The following is a 15,839-nucleotide window of genomic DNA, read 5'->3' as shown; positions in this document are numbered from 1 at the left end:
GTTTCACGTACACCGCCGAAAACGCCACGAAATACGTCTTTCTGGTACGAGGTGGCGGCTGATGAATACCTTGTGTAGATCAGAAAAATATTTGTTTTAGGGGAAAAAATAATGTTAGATTCAATTGTTTAATTGGAATTGACAAGCTTTGACATACCTTTTGTGTGCGGGGCATTAACGAGTTTCAACTCGCGACAACCCTCTTCCCTGATGACCCTCAATTGACACAACCAGAATCGATCCATGGACCAACGGTATGCCAATCCATGCTTCGACCAGTTGAGCCGTCAGCACATAATAAAGTGACGTGCATGCATATATATTTGTTGCTGTATAATCTCCACCTAGCCTGTGCGTTCTTCAAAGTTAAGAAGTTTGTTCGTAGAATAGCGCCTAGGCACTCAAAACGAATCAAGCGCTCACTGGGCGCTATATTTTTATTAGTATGCCTGGGCACTCTGTGCGGGGTAGGACAGTAGGCTATTATGTTTTTGCAAGCAACGCCTGTAGCTAATCCTGTATCGTTGATATCCACTGGATTGCCAGCTTATAAAATACAATGACGTATGCTGCAGGTCTCCGACGAAGTGATGGCTCGTCATATTGAGTAGCATTGCTTGCTACTGAGATGCAGGCACGGCTTTCATTGTGTCGCAAATTATTTTGATAATATCGCCGTGAAAACTTGATCGCTTTCGTTCGAGGATTGAGGCTGGAGCCTGTTCACTCTACATTTAATTTTGCAAGCTTTCCCACAATATTATAGCCTCCTCTGGCGTTTGTGTATGGTCTACATAAAGATCAGACACATCATTTCTTGGTTCGAGTAGAAGCGCGCATCCTTAGGCATACTAAGAGCAAACTAAATGCATGCAGCATGTACTATTTATTGCTCTGTAAATAGAGACACCCTGTACAACCGATGGTTTAATGCATAAATTTCGAAGAAACCGCTCGCCTGATTCAGCAAGCGACAAATGTTGCTTCGGGCGAAACAAATGTATAATATACCTTCGTAATTAGTACCGCATCATGCACAGATGTAGTATGTGGCACAGCAAGGAGGCTTTTCTCAACGCAAGGAGGCTATCCTGAATCAAGTACCCCATCCCGAACTACAGCATCGTCTATCAACGTTAAGCTGGAACTTTACTGCTCGACTCTCAAGGCTATGCCCAGGATGAAACCAGTGGCCCCGATAGGAGTAGGAGCAGTCGAGTAGAACGCAGGGGCAGGTGCTAGTTGGAAGGAAGATCACTTCGTAACTTGCAATCAACAAACATCAGCATTTCAGCAACGCAAAGCGGAAACTACCACAAAATATCCTTTAATCCTAAGGGACCGCAAGCATGGCAACCAAGGCACATCAGTACGAAGCGGATGGTGACGCAGTAATGAAGTCTGTTAACCAACCGGTGCTCGAGATCATCAAGGCGCCGTGGTTGAATGACTGGGGTCATGATGCATTGGTCAAATAAAACCGTGACCAGTCTGAAAAAACTATTCGACAACGGTGTTTCAAGAGCCGTGAGCGACCCGAGACCGTGATGAAACCAATAAAGTCCTCAATCGACCGGAAGTTGCTGGGGATGGTATGCCTAAATGGTCTACGGAAGACTGTGAATAATGGCAGCAATGAGGAGCTTCTCATGCTGATTATGCAGCGTATTGGCACCGTAAAGAACGAGCAGATCCTCGACTTGGATGAGTTGCTTAGCAAAACGCTGAAGGTCAACTTGACAGAAGATGATATTGATGCTCGTGTGCTACGGTACTACCGTGATTTCTCCTCCATTATTGAAAATAATGGTTTAGAACAAATACTCGGTGTCGGAGACCCCGATGCAGAAGGGTTTGCGTATCGCATGAAGCTACGATGCACCATCTTGATCGATATTTTCGAGCCTCGTTTGGTCCGTGATGATGTCAAGCGACACTGTAAGTATGAGTGCAGAGAGGCGAAGAGAAACGATTTCATTCTCTTCAATATCAATAAGGGGAAGGCACGGGCTCAGCACAAGTATCCCTTGCTGTCGACGGAGCAAAACTCCAAATCTCCACCTAACCGAAGGTCTAGTCAGCATGGAGCGTAGACTAAAACCGGTAGTAGAGAACAGCATACTGCTGTGGGAGACCGTAATAATGTAACTCAGCGGAGTTCACCAACGAATAATACCGGGTCTCAGCCTCAGGGAAAAGAGTCAGAGCCACCCAAGCCTGGGTGCTGGGGCTGGTCTGTCAAGGCTCTCATTGGCTCGTGACTGTTCGACAGCCACGGATGAAGACAAGAAACGTGCTGTCAACAAGATGAAGGAGATAAAGGATCGGTCACGAGTCAAGGTGGTTTGGCCCTTGCCTCAACCTGGGGAGGTGATGATCAATGAGATCGTGGTCTTGTCCTACTGTGCTGACTCAGGATCCGACTCAACTGGTATCCCTCGTGCAGTGGTCGACGAGCTAGTTTCACTTTGTAGCGGTGTGGAGATGCATGTTTATACCCTCTCCAATTGAGGCTAATGTTGCTGGAGGTTCTACAGTTATCTGTTTTGACTCTGTTAAGGTGGATGTCGTGCTGCAAACGGCAGCAGGTACTGTGAAGCTCCCCGACGTGACCTGTTTGGTTATGGAGGGTGAAGAGACCGATTTATTTCTTGGTAACAACACGCTCGCCTCACTCGGAATTGATGTAAGCCAGCAACTTGAACAGCTGGCTGGAGGTGCAAGATGTTGAGCCATTTGAAGACGATGAACATGCAGATCTCGAGCTTTCTGGCTTGGAAGATCGCAGTAAATTGAAAGATATGTAAAGTGTGGTCGCAGCTGGAAATAATGGTTTTGACCCCGACTTTCTCTCTTTTCTTTGCGATGCCGTGCTGGGGTATGAGAATATTTTCCGGATTGACCTGGGTGCTGACCCCTCTGCCGACATTGAACCACTGCGAATTCAGTTGGTGGACGGAGCTGTGCCTTTTAGAGCGCGCTCACGTCGGTATGCCAACGCACAACGCACTTTCCTTCGGGAATACACGAAGCGGTTTGAGCTGATGGGTTTTATTCGAAAAGGCATACAAAGGAGCTGGGCGTGTGCGGCTATGCCTGTCGCAAAACCCAAGTCACCAGGTGATTTCCGAATGACAGTCGACTATCGCCCTGAGATGCATTGACCGTGTCGATCGCAGGAGCAGCTGAGGATGTGACGGATTCTGCTGACGAAGCAGCCGGAGCTTACGGTTTTGCGGGTTTCAACGTGCCAAAGGATTCCGGCAGCTCCCTCTACATCCTAACACTCAGGAATTGATGGGTTTTGTTACGACGGATACTATATGGACGACTACGCGCGTTCCACAGAGAGCGAGTGATTCGGCAACGCACTTTCAGAACGAGATGCAAAAGGTCTTCGCCGAACTGCTGTACGCCTACCTACTTGTGTGGATCGACGATATTCTCGTCTATGCGGTTGATGCGCCTACGTTTATCGCTACACTTCGTGAGCTCTTTTCTATTGTCCGAAATCACCGGCTGGAACTCAGCGTGAGTAAGAGCTGTATATTCCAGAAAGAGATCCGTTGGTTTGGCCACATCTTCAGTGGCACTGGCAATCGCCACGAGGCCGAGCGCATCAGTCCGCTGCAAGCTCTTCCGCTCCGTACTACAGCCGCTGACCTGCAGCAATTCTTGTGCCCTGTTGGGTGGATGCGCGATACGTTGATTGACTTCAGACGTATCATGCGCCCGTTGCATGACAAGCTGGAGGCAGTATGGAGTGTCAATGGGCGGACTAAGAAACTATCGGCTGGAGTGGTTCTTTCGTGGACCATGGGCGAAGAAGACGCGTTTCACTCCGCAAAATCCTGCTTGGTTCTATGCAACTATTGCATTTTCCGACGACGACGTCCACAGTGGTCGATTGATGGCGATGAAGCTGGATACACATGAGTGGGAATATCTCGTGCCTGTAGTGCCAGGGTTTCTGAATCACACTACAGTGGGTTCATTAGGCAACCGGTCCCCTGGTGAGCTTTTCACCGCGTTGCCTAGACCTACACCGTTTGAGACTATACGTAGCTGAGCGCAACGGCAAGGCGATGAAGGTGACTGAGCCTATGACTGTTCCTGATGAAATGGTGGAGAACATGCAACGATGTCTACAAGAGATGCACAAGGAGGTGGAGGACATCCGGGAGCGACGTCGGTTGCAGAACATGAGCCACTCCAACGGAGTACCATGTAATTTCACTATCGCTGACTTCGTACTGTGGTCTAGGATTGACTCTCGCCTTTCGGTAAACGAACTACTCGCCCGTTGGGTGGGACCTTTCGAAGTTGTCGAGGAGCATTCTCATTCCCACATGATCGCCGCTTGATGCGTAGCCAACGCTCCATGGTGCACGGATCCCGGCTCAAGTTCTACCGTGACGGAAGTCTGGGCACCAGCGAGGAGCTTCTGGCCCATGTCGGCAACCAAGATATGGTCCTTGGCGTCGAGGAGCTCAAGGATCACCGCAAGGCCCAACATGGATGGCAGCTTCTCGTATCCTGGGTCGGTTTGCAGGACGAAGAAGACTCCTGGGAGTCTCTCCAGTGCCCCTACTGTGATATACCTACGCGTGTGGATAATTACGCAGCTCAAAATGTTGATATCGAGCTTGTACAGGCCTTGTCGACTCCACTTCAGCAAAATTCCAGAGCCTAATCCGACGTGCAGGTCACGTTATGGAGCAACTTCAACGTGTTGAGGTGCAACTTGATGTGTAACACTGTTCCGTCTCATCTATGGACTGTAATCCGTCGTGGCATTTGGTGACAGATGTCTCTGTGGATTAAATTTACTATACTAGCAAAGAGACTCAACATTCATATCTACATGTCAAGACGGTACTGGCATGGGTTATTCAGGGGCAGTGTAGTGTGTGGCACAGCTAGGAGTATTTTCTCAACGGCAAGGAGGCTATCCTGAATTAAGAACCCCATCCCAAACTACAGCGTCGTCTATCAACGTGAAGTTACAGTTTTACTGCAACCCTGGTACTCGATTCTCAAGGCTGCACCCAGGGTGAATCCTGTGGCCCCGATAGGAGTAGGAGCAGTCAAGTAGAACGCAGGAGCAGGGATTAGTCGGAAGGAAGATCACTTCTTAACTTGCAATCAACAAGCATCAGCATTTCAGCAACGCAAAGCGGAAACTACCACGAAAGGCTGAGACCTACGCCAGCATCACTATGGACCATTAAGTGTTCGACTAGCTTACGTAAGATCTTGTACATTATGTCTTAACGACTCACTTGTCTGCGTGTTTGCACGGAGAGTCCGGAGGTCGATTGCGCTAGTCATTTTGTGCGCAGTAGTAGATTGCCAATTTGTAAAAAGTATCTGGAAGCCATTAGCTGCACGACCTTTGTCGCTTTCCTGGTCTGAAAAAAAAGGAGAAAACGATAAGTAGGGTATGTAAGCTTTGCATCAACCGAGTATTTTGTTGTGATTGAGAAGATGCATCGCGTCTAAGCTGCCGCTACTTTGTTCAGCCAAATCTATAAACTCGTAGAATTCATTGACAGTACCCACGTTTTGTTGAGAGAAGACTAGAATGTTGATGATCCCTCCGACGAGGTGTTAGCAGAATCCTTTGGAACTACGCTACCCGACTCGCTGTGCAAGCCGCTGACAAAAACCTCTGCCGTTTGGTGAAGCTGAAGCACTCTGGATGGGAGTATGGTACGTTATGTTGGACATTATCCAACAATTGCAGCTTTGATTGTCCAACATGTTAGCGGCATTATCTAACTTAATGATATGCGTTCTTTAGATCAGGCCAAGTTTGGAGACGAACCTACGTATACAGACCTGTACGACGGACCGAATGAGCAATTCGACATTGTGCTAAGTGTGACTGTGGATCCTCTCGCTCGCTTTTTTTTTTACTACCTAATGCCAAAACTGTGAAGTCATATTGCGGTTAAAAGCACTCGATACCACACCCAGTTCGTTTCAGGACGGGCGCAGTAAGTTCACTTTCTAGAGCCCATCCGCAAGTATCACAGCGAGTAAAAGCTCTGTACTTGACATTTCGTAATCAGCAAAAACGGTACTTACAGCTAATAACATTCTTACTCAACTCGGCCAAGCTCAACACGCTCCAAACACCGCTACACTATAATAAAATTTGCACTTCCGAGGATTTTTTCGTGGGGCCAAAAGCAAAAATCCGCCATACAAGCCGAAACATGTTTTACGAAAGAAAAATATCCCGCCAGCGGTAAGTTGCTCGGTGTGGTTGTAGATGGCATAATTAATCTTATACGTTATAAATTACGATGTGATTGGTCAATTGGGAAGCAGGTACGAGCTTGACACGGCTCTGGCCTTTCACAGCGTCATTCGTGAAGGTATGCGAGGGAGTTTTTGTCTGAACGGGCTAAGTTGGACTATCTTTTTTGATTCTATTATCAAAGGAAACATGTATCTTATGAATGCTGCACATTGCCGTAGAAAGACTAATAATTATGTGAGCCACACGAATTACCTACATGTACTGGTATTGAAAACAGGTTATTTCTTACAAATCCTGTTTTACCAACTACAGTACCGGTACGGTAAAGTCACTGACTAGATATCCTAAACTCTGATCTTAATATAGGAGAAACATATTTGAGAGAAACATATTTAAGAGGAATTATCCTTCACTAAGGAGCAAGTTGAGCTGTATAACTTCTTCCTGCATGGACCAGAGCCGTTTCAGCGTGTGGATAAACTCAGTCGAAGTATTATACATGTACAGTACCGCACTTTACATGTTTTGGGGCGGCCTTTCTTAGCCGATCCGACAGCAACATACGTTGCCCGTCAACATTGTCATCTCGATATTCTACACGGAGATCCTGGTCACCATATAATGAAAAATTGGCGTGTTGCTCACGGACAACAGAAGGCTAGGATTCACACGGATTCTCTTGGCGACGCATCAAACGAGGCGTCTCCCATTTCGGTGCCACCTAGCATTTGAATTGTAGTTAAAAATGATTTTTGGGGGGAAGGCACGTTTGAGTTTTACCTAAATTTACATGTAAATATGAATAAACATCAGAGTGCTATCAGTACCCAGAATCTCTCATATGCAAAATCAACAGCATACTTTTCGTGCTCGCAAGGATTCCGGGGCTTCCCCATGGTATTATACAGGGCCCCCATGGTATGTAACTGTAGACCATTCGCCCGTGTGGTGATCGACGCGACCATAATCGTAACAGTTGTCGCTCTCTTTATTAATTTATTTGAGGAACAGCAGTTAAGAGAACAAGCGATGGACAAAAGTAGACATTTACTTGATACTTCAAGTCTGCTGGTCCTACCATCGAACATCGACGAATTCATTGCGATGACATTGTGCCCTGTGAACGCAGTTGTTTTATTCGCGTTATTAAAAAAAGAAGCTCCGCCTTTCGGTGAGACCAGCGACAATTCTGCCCCATCGAAATGTGTGAATTCTTTTGATCCACCCGAGGCGAACGAGATCTCGCCCCTCAATGTAGTTTAAAACGAGCTGCAATGACTTAATAATACGTAGCAGTATCGTTCCATGATGCTTACAAGAGGAGTGTAGTCCATTGCAAATGCGCAAAGCTTTCAAAAATCTTTAAACGTCGACGCATTTTATATTTTTTTCTTCTTGTAGTAAAACTCATGACAAACATCTAGCTAGTAGTTCCAGCGACACCCAATTCTTCGAAGTGCGTCTGGCAATAGTTCTGCGTGCGCTCATACGCCGGCTTGGAGCAATCCGACACTTGGCAGCGCTTGCCGCCGCCGTGAGCCCAGCAGAAACCATTCGATACAGCGATCGTATCGCAAGTCTCAAACGAACAGACCGTGCCACCACCATGGGACCAGCACACGCCCTTGCTCTTGGCCCGGTTAATACAGTCCGGAATCTTACACTTTACAGACCCACCGTGCTTCCAGCAGCGCTTAGCATGTTTAGCGCGACTGGTGCACCCTTCGACGGTACAGAACTTGCTACCTTTCCGGACGGGGGCTGCAGCTTCAGAAGTTGAAGGCGTCACTGTACGCTTCCGCTTAGCAACATTGGGTCCAGTAAGGGAGTTGCGCATCTCGGTGTCGGCGTCTTCAGTATCCGATTCGGAGTCGGATGACGAAAGAATGAACGAGAGTGCGGCCTTGTCCTTAGTGTCATCGATATCATTAGCGAACTGGTTGGAGCTTTCGGAGACCTGCATGGCGGTGTGGGTAGCAATGCGCGAGGCTGGAGACACAGTGGGTCCGACGGCGAAATTGTGGAATGGTCTGACGACTGGTAAAGCACTCGGCGTGATGACGCTGCTCGGGGTGCTCCAGGTTGTAGGCGGGTGCGCCAACGTTAGCTTGTCGCGCACATCCATCGCGACAAGAGAGAGGCTGCTCGATCTTGTGATACCTCGACGGGGACGGACAGGCGCAAAAGCTTCTCTCTCTTCAGAAAATAAAACGAGAGGCGATCAGTTCTCGTGGGTCGGCTGGGTGAGCCCAACAATGAGCGTTCGTTCGCAGAACTCAAATCGGAAAGTGAAGTGACGGATGTGAACAGCCGAGATTGACCAATTATGTCGCTGAGCAATGCACCGAAAGCTCCGTTGAGGAGAGTAAAAAGGGGATACCGTTGGAAAGAACTCGAGTTGAGACGTGAGTGCCATGTGCTCGGCGACAGGTGCTGCCCGCAAGCCAAAGCTTAGAGGTGACAAGGGCAGACAAACCACGACGTGCCCGGAAAACAGCTTGCAGGCACTCACGCGTGACTCTCGTCTCGGCTTGAGACTCTCGGGGCGGAGGCACATAGGGTCGACGGGTTGTCAGGCGAGGCTACATTTGCTCAGATCCTTCTGGGAAGGACAATCAACAGCACAGCTTTGCCTTCACGTATCTGGGCGGTAAGACCAGAAGGACCTTGTAATGAAGAAGACCATGACAATACTAGCCAGTACTACTGGCAGTAGCTCTCACCGAGCGACCGATAAAAATCTGCAGAGTAGAAATTCAGCGGCCTGCTTTGATCCACCTTCTTATCTACAACCAAGCGATGCAAGTTGAGGCTTTGCCAACGCTACATTATCTTGAAGCTAAGACGATGCGACCTAGCTCGGAACGACTTGCAGCCGAGCACTTTTGCATGCGAACGAGTAAGATAATAGACGTTGCTCACTGTTTGACTTGAGTGAAACCTTCGAACAACTACCTGTACTATTGCATGTATAGCTTGCTGATCCAGGCAGGACACGTCGTTACTGATTGATATTTAATACAGCTACCGATTACCTGTGCAGTATCAAATTTACAATCTAGCACCTTGCGCAAACAGGGTCGTCTTGAACGTCTTGCTTTGCCGGTTTTCTGTCGTGCCATCCGCTAGCGGAGACTTTGCAGAGCCTTGTCGTTTGCCAGGGTTTACGTCCAAATGTGTGGGTTTGACACAGCAGCTGGAAAGCAGATCAAGCACTGAACGCCCTCTTGAAGGTTGTCCACGTTGAAGCAATCCTTTGTCTGCAGATTTGCTGTCGTCAACGACACGGTACTCGAGTTATTGACGCTGTACTGCACAGTCGTATCTCTTCCGGCAATATAAAAACCATGTTTGACTGAAGGGCAAGGCTCACTTGAATGCCGAGTCTGTGATCGTGGGCCAACGACCATCTCTATCGTCCAGCTGTTTAACTCGGCGTCTTGGCGCCCGCAAAGCCTGACTCACGCGGATTGTTGCCTGCAGACATGTGATGACTGTGCGCGCGAGGGGCGGACCTTCCACGGGGGCTATCCACTTCAGCGTGCTGTGCTTGCTTATCGCTCGACTCAAATGGACAATTCTTTGATGGGGCAAAGCGACATAGCGAGCGTCGACGAGGCGATATTGGTCCATGCACCGTTCCAGCATCTCAGCTGGTAGTGCAAAGGGGAGACTTAGTCCACCATGTGTGGTGAGCGATCGTCAGAATAAGCTTTCGGTGCGAGTCCCATGATGAGCTGAGCCTGGTGCTGCCTATGTATCCGCAAGGCGTTGACTCACGTCGTTTGAGCATGCTCCTGATATCGCCGTCGACATGGTCGCCACATTGCACCAAGCGACTTACGGCAAGCCGCGGCACCTTCGTTGTCACGCCGGTAGAAAGCAAAGGGGCAGCAACATGAGACGACCGATGGATGAATCAAATAAATTGCTCGAGTCGTGGCGGCGTTAAAGATTTGATGCAGCTTCATGTAGAGGTAGCGGCGCGTTCGTGCCGTGATTACGCTAACTTCACGTAAAATATGGTACTTAAGTATTATTGTAGACGTCCGCCGGTACATTCTCGTCCATGCGCTTCAACGCTACGCCGACCAGCATGTATGTGTGACGGTGCCGTTTTCCTTGAACGCTTTGTGCTTGAGCTGCGTGCACAATCGCCAATGGACTTCCGATTCCTCTGCAAGATGTCCTCGTTTTCCTCGGCGCAGAAGAGCTGTCATCACAAGGTGGTTGTTGCAGTTTGCTGCGAGTCCACTCGTCGTGCTATCTCGGCGGAGCGATGCTGCATGGACCAGCCTAGAGATGACGCAACGTCAGAATGCCGGCGTTGGGTTGCTCAGCGCAAAGGGGACTCTCGAGGACACATCGCAAGATTCTTGCCATACACCGTGTATTACACGACGAGGTCGGCTTTGCTTTGCAATGCTGCGCTCTGTCAAATTGCCATTACTAGTACCAACACCGTTCTCTGCACTGTGCATGTGGTCCGCAAGATCGTCGCCAAGAAACCCTATCATAGTGCAGTGGCGGTGCATTTAATCGATTGCAGAGCAAGTTGCACTGCTTCAATCTCCTGCAGCATTTAATGCGCAAGTACCTGCACTGTGCATTTATGTTCGAGTGCTGACAAGTATAGCACCTTAACGACAACGTCGAGACTGCAACGGGGGTTGCTAATGCTACAGCCGATTCAAAGGAAAACAATACACACTCTGCGTTGCGGTGCAGACCTCTGACTGCATTCAGCTTTGACGTATCAGCTTTAAGTTTTTCGTATTGAATCGAGCTGTTGCTTTGCCGACATCGGCTGGAACGGGCACTATCGTAGCAACTAGCGCGGACTTGAGGTCTGTAATACATCTCGCTGCTAGAATAAATGGAGATTTTGCTGACTCATCCGCGTAATGGACCCCGTAATGTAAGTGCCTACAGACCTTGGACTACACTAGCTATGGCTCAGCACTGGCTGGCGATAAACTCTTGGTAAGAACGAACAGTGATAAAAGCTTTTCGGTTCGCTTTCGTTTGGGTGTACATTTACTATTTAACGCTACCACGGCACATGGTTCCAGCCAAGTTCTCTAGCCATCGACAGTGGCTCCGAGCTCTTCATAATGGGTCTGGCAGTAATTCTGCGTGCGCTCATACGCCGGCTTGGAGCAATCCGGCACTTGGCAGCGCTTACCACCGCCATGAGCCCAGCAGAATCCATTCGATACTGCAATCGTATCGCAGTTCTCGAACGAGCACACGGTTCCACCGCCGTGCGACCAGCACACGCCCTTGGACTTGGCGCGGTTGGTACAGTCGGCCACGTTGCAGCGAACCCAGCCGCCGTGCTTCCAGCAGCGCTTGGCGTGTTTAGCACGACTGGTGCAGCCTTCAACGGAGCAGAACTTGCTGCCTTTCTTGACTACGGGCTTCGAAGCTGAGCCAGCCAACGTGGGCGCTGGAGGCACCGAATTGGAGGTGGCACTACGTCTACGCTTAGCGACGGTCGGCTCGCTGATCAAGTTGCGCTTCCTGGACTTCGGCTTAAGCTGGTCGGCCTCCGACTCGGAGTCGGATGATAGAATAAAAGACAGCGCAGCCTTGTGTCGTGTGTCCTGGTTAGACGGCGCACTCCAGTTTTCGGAGGATTCGTCCTGGTTCATCATGGCGATGCTGGGGAGACGAAACGCAGGGAAGACGAACGTGGGGTCCACGACGTAGGTTGACAGGGGCTTAGTGACTGGCAGGGCTCGGAGGGGGAATAGCGGTCTAGGATACGTCACTAGCGACGTGTCAGGCACCACCATGGAAGAGAAATGCGGCGTCGTTGATATACGGCTTGGTAGAAAACACGTCTTGGTTGTTTCGGGGCCAATTTCGAAGTGATTTTCAAAGCAGAGGGCCGGCTGAGGCTTTGACAACTGCTGTCGGGTGGCTCAGATTATGTCACGGGTTGCACCGAAAGGCTCACGAACGAGAGTGAGAGGGGAGCTCTGAGCTTTGATCCCGTGACTCTCGAGTCTTGCCACCTGGTGTGTGCAACCAGCGTTGGCGTGCTAGGAAAACAGCTTGCCTTGGCACTCACAAGAGCCTTCGATCTCGGGGCAGGGGGCATTAGTTTGGCTCTAACTTAGAGCTGCCCACCAAGTGCTCAGGGTCGAGCTCTATGTCAAAGCAGAAGCCTATAGCGTGGTGAGAATGTTATAAACATCGATAGCGCTGACGTCGCTTGCTGATTATGTTTACCGGCGTATCCTGGCCCAGGATTCCTGGGTACGTTCCGCCTTGAATCGACCATACATGCTCCGCTCATCTTGATGCCTTAACTTACAGCTTGTTGACATTCATCGTTACCTCGTGTCAAGCTGACGATTTCAAAGATGGACGTGAGGCTTTGAGTCGCTTCAAGCGAGCAGGCCAAGTGCTTTGCTTTCGCACAAGTAGACAGGGATCCCGTGTGGTGAAGGATTGCTAGGCAAACCTCGAGATAGGGTGCGATCGCTCAATCTGTGGCTCTTCCCTTTGCTCTGCTTGGGATCGAACGCTTCCTGGTTTCGAATCCTCACCACTTGTTCGTCAAGATTGAAATCTTGCCGAGAACCTGTCTGCTTTTCACCATCTCCTCACAGAAACTTGGCAGACGGAGACTGGTGGTTTTCGTCGCGGCAACACTGTGCGGAGTGCTTGGGGTATTACGCTCCTGCAGGTGTTGCTCACCAATTAAGGATTAATCGTTCTGTTTCTTCGAAGCTTGCAGCCCTAAACAGCTCGCAGATATCTAGTATTATAGACCCCATCTTGCTCTCCATCTTCGCTGTGGTACCGGTATTAATTCATGTAGAACCTGACTCACCACCAAACACCTGCTACGGTACATGTACGCTTTTGTCGATAACGAGCATTTGTTGACATTGGACACAACGAGTTCGACGACGTAGCAACATGAACTTTTCTACAACACGGCACCAGCCCGCGAGAGATGTTGACTTCTGGCAAGCCCCCAAAAGTTCCAAGTCATGTAATTAAGTCACCTACAGTAGCTGTGGTACGTGTCGTACACAGTGTAGGGCGGTATGAGCTTCAGACACTGCCGCCAACCGGAGTATCGCTGCAACGGCTTCCCTGTCGATGGATGGCGGGGCGAAGGGGGAATGCGCGCAGGGATGTGCGGACCTGACTCAGCAGGCTGAGACTCAATCGCTGAGTCAACAAAACCTGCTTGATGAGGCTGTCCACAGTGGACTCCACTAATGAACACCAGCCTGGTGATTAGCCCGGCTGCCTACACTGTGCTGTTCGAGGCACTTTTCCATGGAGCAGTGCAGTATTATTCCTAGAAATGTACCTCCGACGGCGTGTTGTGATGGTGAGCCGCCAAGTTGGCGCCAAATCCAGGTCAACATCATCAGGATACTGTACAGGTGACCTCGGTCGGTATCCTCTGTCGCAGCCTCGTTTGCCGTTGTGCGAGGCTATCTCGCCAACGCTTCGTCGCATTGCCCACGGACTCTGCTCTCGGGAGTTCCGAGAGCTCCGAGTCGGAACGAGTCCAGAGTACCGTAGCAACAGAGTAAGCTAAAGGCACCGACCGTCCGTCAGCGTTGCTACCCACGCCAGCTCTCTTATACAAGTATGGAGCTGTCGTAGATGTCTTTAGCCCGCAGTATCAACTAGAACGATTCTCCACGTGAGATGCCCAAATGGCTATCACATGATCAAGCACCTCGTTAACTCTCGTGCAGCGCAACGCGGTTGTGAATAAGCTGTCGTGCTTTGCCGGATGGTACTCAGCACCTTCGGTTTCAAGTAGGACACATCGCTTGAAGTGGAGACGTCCGGTTCTTCGCGTAGTTTAGGTAGTCGACGTTCCCGATAACTCTTGAGCTTCTTCTTGGGGTAAGAGGTACACACGCTCGAGCGAATGACGGGTCCTGTGTCGCCGTCAACTCATTTCCGTACGCAGCACCGCGATACAATTCGTGCGCGACGACCCGATGTCACAAAATCTTGACGTTCGTGGCGGTGATCGAATCCGTCGTGGTAGCCCCTCTAATGCTCATGATTGATCTTCGGCCTGGCCAATACGCTCAGCTGAATAGACGCTTATCGAGTTTGAAGACAGCTACTTCGCCTTCAGTTTCGGGGACGCAGCGGGCGTACGAATCGCCAGGTCGGCTGTCGCAACGCGGATCTGCAACGAGGCTCACATGACCAAACCTTCGTTCGAGAAATTGCGCTCGATGAACTTCTCGAGAGTCAGCTTGGCGCTTGCGAATACCGTGGAAGGTGGCAGTACGGTCTGGATGAGCGGCCTCGACGAGTGGGGGTCGACGATCACGACGTTCAAAAGCACAGTCGAGAATACCGCACAATAATTAAACCTGTCGACACACTGCTCCAAGCAAAGATGGCCAATGACACACTCACCGAATGGTCTTCTGACTGGCTCCTAGATGCGCAGTTGATACTTTTTTAAAGCTCCCTGGTGCGAGAGGCAACTCCAATTTCTTGTCCGTGCCGGTTTCAGACTTTACAAGCTTCCCCCAACATTTCAAAACAGCGACACCGTAGAATCCAGGCTCGCGGACGGCGTCGATTTGCTTGCTGGCGTACCCGCCCATTCTCAACCGGACTGCTCCAAAGCTCTGTCGGTAGACTGTCTTCTGTACCTCGGACAATCCCAGTGACTATAATACCGAGAGCTTTGAAAAGGTTTTGCAATCGTTGATTCTTGAATATAATGGCGGATGTCTCCTTCGCAAAGAGAATACTAGCGATAGTTTTTTTGTGTGAAGTGTGGCTGTCATTTAGCTAATCTTAGTGAGCTAACGACGTCCTATGAGCTCGCCGGTTCCCGTCTCTCTACAATACTGACGATTGTGGTGTCTATATTGTATAAAGACTGCTCGATCAACAAGCGTTGGGTGAATTCAAGCTCCTGATGGTCTTCCAGTAGGCTTTGGTCAAGTGATGACAAACTGCAACTCTTTTTGGTAATTTGTGCCCATGTAGACGCTTGTGTTGAAGACACACAATAGCTATCTTGAAGTCTATAACCCGATAGAGTTAAACTCAGTGGGGGGGGGGGGTCGCTGTCACACAGATAGGCATTATCAGTATCTGGTAGGACACGCAAATGTCAAAGTTCAGTCCATCGGATTAAATTCTCCGTCACGCTTAGGTATAGTACTCCGCTGACATGTCAGTCGAGTTTACTTGACTCTTGCTCAAAGTTGCTCACAGGTTGTAAGTTGGATCGCACTAATGTCGTGCGTTGCTCGGGAAGCTTACTAAATCGGCTAAACAGACAATTTAGTACGCAAGAGCGCACATACACCTGGCGGGATAAGATTCTACGGTTCATAAGAGATCCCAAATGCTCTTTTATACAAGGAATTTGAGGGTCTGTGATCCCGCTAAGAGATTTTCCTTTCTATCAGTACGCAAGCACGTTGGGGCAAAGGTGGGTTGTTCTTGATTATCGAGGCATCCTCGCGAATGCTCATGTAATGAGCAGAGGTATGACAGCCCCTTAGGGTGACGAGTGGTGGGTTACGAAGTGTCGGTGGCTGAGCCAGAG

The 15,839-nt window shown here is 49.6% G+C and overlaps 3 protein-coding genes across 3 annotated transcripts; 1 reads left to right on the top strand and 2 right to left on the bottom strand.

Moving 5' to 3' along the window:
* Positions 1 to 2,307: 2,307 nt before the first annotated feature.
* Positions 2,308 to 2,731, top strand: PITG_19012 (uncharacterized protein; the record flags this gene model as incomplete). Its single annotated transcript, XM_002997456.1, has 2 exons — positions 2,308 to 2,440; positions 2,529 to 2,731. The coding sequence occupies 2 exons, from the start codon at positions 2,308 to 2,310 to the stop codon at positions 2,729 to 2,731; spliced, it is 336 nt and encodes a 111-aa protein (XP_002997502.1).
* Positions 2,732 to 7,688: 4,957 nt separating this feature from the next.
* Positions 7,689 to 8,393, bottom strand: PITG_19010 (uncharacterized protein; the record flags this gene model as incomplete). The annotated part of the gene is made up of 1 exon (XM_002997455.1): positions 7,689 to 8,393. One exon carries the CDS (start codon positions 8,391 to 8,393, stop codon positions 7,689 to 7,691), a length of 705 nt encoding a protein of 234 aa, XP_002997501.1.
* Positions 8,394 to 11,349: 2,956 nt separating this feature from the next.
* Positions 11,350 to 12,066, bottom strand: PITG_19009 (uncharacterized protein; the record flags this gene model as incomplete). The annotated part of the gene is made up of 1 exon (XM_002997454.1): positions 11,350 to 12,066. One exon carries the CDS (start codon positions 12,064 to 12,066, stop codon positions 11,350 to 11,352), a length of 717 nt encoding a protein of 238 aa, XP_002997500.1.
* Positions 12,067 to 15,839: the final 3,773 nt, after the last annotated feature.

Source organism: Phytophthora infestans, genomic scaffold, assembly GCF_000142945.1.
Source record: "Phytophthora infestans T30-4 supercont1.74 genomic scaffold, whole genome shotgun sequence".
Classification (NCBI taxonomy): Eukaryota; Oomycota; class Peronosporomycetes; order Peronosporales; family Peronosporaceae; genus Phytophthora; species Phytophthora infestans.
This window is presented reverse-complemented; position numbering and strand designations above follow the sequence as displayed.